Source organism: Gossypium hirsutum, chromosome D02 (assembly GCF_007990345.1).
Source record: "Gossypium hirsutum isolate 1008001.06 chromosome D02, Gossypium_hirsutum_v2.1, whole genome shotgun sequence".
Taxonomy (NCBI): Eukaryota; Viridiplantae; Streptophyta; class Magnoliopsida; order Malvales; family Malvaceae; genus Gossypium; species Gossypium hirsutum.
In genome coordinates, this window is record NC_053438.1 from 55,583,157 (window position 1) to 55,585,979 (window position 2,823).

At 40.0% G+C, this 2,823-nt stretch overlaps 1 protein-coding gene across 1 annotated transcript; it reads left to right on the top strand.

Moving 5' to 3' along the window:
- Window positions 1-590: 590 nt before the first annotated feature.
- On the top strand, window positions 591-1,733 carry LOC107907935 (uncharacterized). The gene has a single exon (XM_016835233.2). The coding sequence runs from the start codon at window positions 591-593 to the stop codon at window positions 1,731-1,733; it is 1,143 nt and encodes a 380-aa protein (XP_016690722.2).
- The last annotated feature ends 1,090 nt before the right edge of the window (window positions 1,734-2,823 follow it).

A 2,823-nucleotide genomic window follows, 5' to 3' on the forward strand; every position in this document is an offset into this window, starting at 1 on the left:
CTCTAGAATTCCTTTAACAAAGTCGACATAAAGAAAATTAAAGGAAGATTTCAATCATGAACGTTCTCTAATTGAATAATTTACTAGGGATAAGAAATTGCTTCGTAAGTGATTTTTTCAGCCTTGCTACTAATTTGATTTCCTAGCTTAATTTCAGGTTTCAAAGGACTTGTGCTGGGTGGATTAAGGCGTCAAATACTAAGCATTATTCTTCTCTTGATATTTTCTCCTCAGCAGTTTTAATCCGAGCTAGAGTTTATTTGTTTCTTGAAGACTATTTTTAGCAACCGTAAAACATAAACCCCCCCATTTTTCCTTTTCTTTTCTTTCGCATGCCTTTTACATTACTTTAATTTTAAAATCACTTCAAATAGATTTGTTGCCAGCTTCCTCTGGGACGATACCTTATTTACCCTATATTACTAGTGAATGTTGGTTGAGTAAGTGAATTTAATTTGGCAGATGTAAATGACAGCTACCAAATTTTTGCGCCGTTGCCGGGGAAGCGACGTAGTCAAATCTATTTGATTTTCAGAACTTACTTTATTTTCTTGTTTTTGTTTATGCAGGTAGACTAGTTCTTTTAGTATATGTTATTAAGGAGTGGACGACGAACATCTGAGTTTCCTGTTAACACCACCGGCCAGCAAGCCGAATATTTCAATCCTCAAGTTGAGCCTAACGTTGCAAAGGAACCCAACATGGCTAACCAGACCTTGAAGCAATTGGCCGCTCCTAACCTGGCTGCGCAACCACCATCTATCACTTATCCTGCCCTTGATAGGCCATTAAAACTTAATTCAGGATTCTTGAATATGTTGCCAAAATTCAATGGACTACCAAGTGAGGACCTTTACAGTCATATTAATGAATTTCTAATTACTTGTTCAACTATGCAGCCAGATGGCATTGAAGAGGAACAAATCAAGCTCCGAGCCTTCCCTTTCTCATTACAAGGTTTGGCGAAGGACTGGTTATATTACATGCCGCCAGGATCATTCACAACTTGGACAGGGTTACATAAGGCTTTCCTTGAAAAGTATTTTCCGGCATCAAGAATAGGGTCAATCAAGAATGAAATTTGTGGAATTAAGCAGTTGGTGGGTGAGTCATTATATGAGTGCTGGGAAAGGTTTAAACGACTATGTGCAAGTTGTCCACAGCATCAGATTAGTGAGCAGCTCTTAGTGCAATATTTTTATGAAGGGTTGACACCACAAGATCGAGGAATGATTGATGCAGCGAGTGGAGGTGCATTGGTTGATAAAACTCCGGCGCAAGCCCGAAATTTGATTGCTAATATGGCGCAGAATACTCAGCAATTCGGTCTCAGGAGGTCCGATTTGGGTAAACGAATGGATGAGGGCCAGTCGAGTATGATGGAGGCTCAGTTAGCTAACTTAACGGCTATGGTAAGTAAATTGATGACTGGAGGTAATGCGAAAGCTTCACTATGTGGCATTTGTTGTTTGGAAGGACATACCACAGATATGTGTCCGACATTACAGGAAGGGGAAGCTAATGCCGTCTTTCCAAATCAGAGAAGGTATGATCCATATTCAGCTACCTATAATGAGGGATGGAGAGACCACCCCAATCTCAGATACCAAAACCGTGCCACACCGCCGGGGTTTGAGCAGCAAAATTCTCGACAATATAATTTGTCACAGCAACAACCCAGCCATCAAAATCTTAGTGCTGAAACTAAGACCCATGCATGCTTGAACAAATGATGAAAATGATGGCTGACCAAAAGAAGGAAACCGATGGAAGATTTCAGTCCTTGGAATCGGTAGTGAAGCAATTGCAAACCAGAGCCTCGTCAACCGACGTTAATCTTGGGAACTTGCAAGCACAGGTAAATAATCGGTTATCGTCACAGCCTGTGGCAAATCCGAGTGATAATGTCTGTGCTTTAACCTTGCGAAGTGGGAAGGAGTTGGGATCGATACTAAAGAAGGTCCAAAACAGCAATGAGGAAGACGAAACTGAGGTAAGAAAGGTTCGATTTAGTGAAATTGAAGAGGAAAATTTAGCCTTGCCAAAGGCTGATTTACAACCATCGCAAGTAGCTCCAAAGGAAGTAGGGAAATCACGTTTACAACAGTCCACTGCTTTGCATGATGCAGCAAATTTTGAGTAGGAAACGAGGGTTCCCGAGCTTCGAGCACAAGCAGGTCAGAATGATAATAACCAACCTCGGTCTTATCTGCCGAAGGCGCCATTTCCACAGCGTTTGAGGAAGGAAAAATCAGACGACATCAATGCCGAAATTCTTGAGACTTTCCGTAAGGTACAAGTTAATATTCCATTGATTGATGCAATTAAACAGGTGCCTAGATATGCTAAGTTTTTAAAAGAATTGTGCACATCTAAAAGGAAATTAATTGGAAATGAGAAGATTAGCCTAGGCGAAAATGGCTCTGCGGTATTTCAGAAGAAACTTCCTATTAAATGTAAAGATCCTGGAATGTTTTTGATATCGTGTAAGATAGGAGACCTTAAACTAGATAGAGCTATGTTTGATTTTGGTGCTTCTATAAATGTCATGCCTAGGAGTATCTACGATAAAGTTTAATTAGGTGCATTAAAAGACACGGGACTGATAATTCAACTTGCGGATAGAAGTAATGCCTACCCTGATGGCGTTTTAGAAGATGTTCTAGTGCAAGTGAATGAGTTAGTTTTTCCAGCTGATTTTTATGTTTTAGACATGGGAGCTAGTGATAACTCAGTTGATGTACCCTTACTTTTAGGTAGACCATTCCTTAAGACAGCTAGAACGAAAATTGATGTGCATAAAGGGAATTTAACAATAGAATT

Bases quoted from the DNA above. Each gene is read 5' to 3' on its own strand.
- LOC107907935 (XM_016835233.2), top strand. From the start codon at position 591: ATGTTATTAAGGAGTGGACGACGAACATCTGAGTTTCCTGTTAACACC.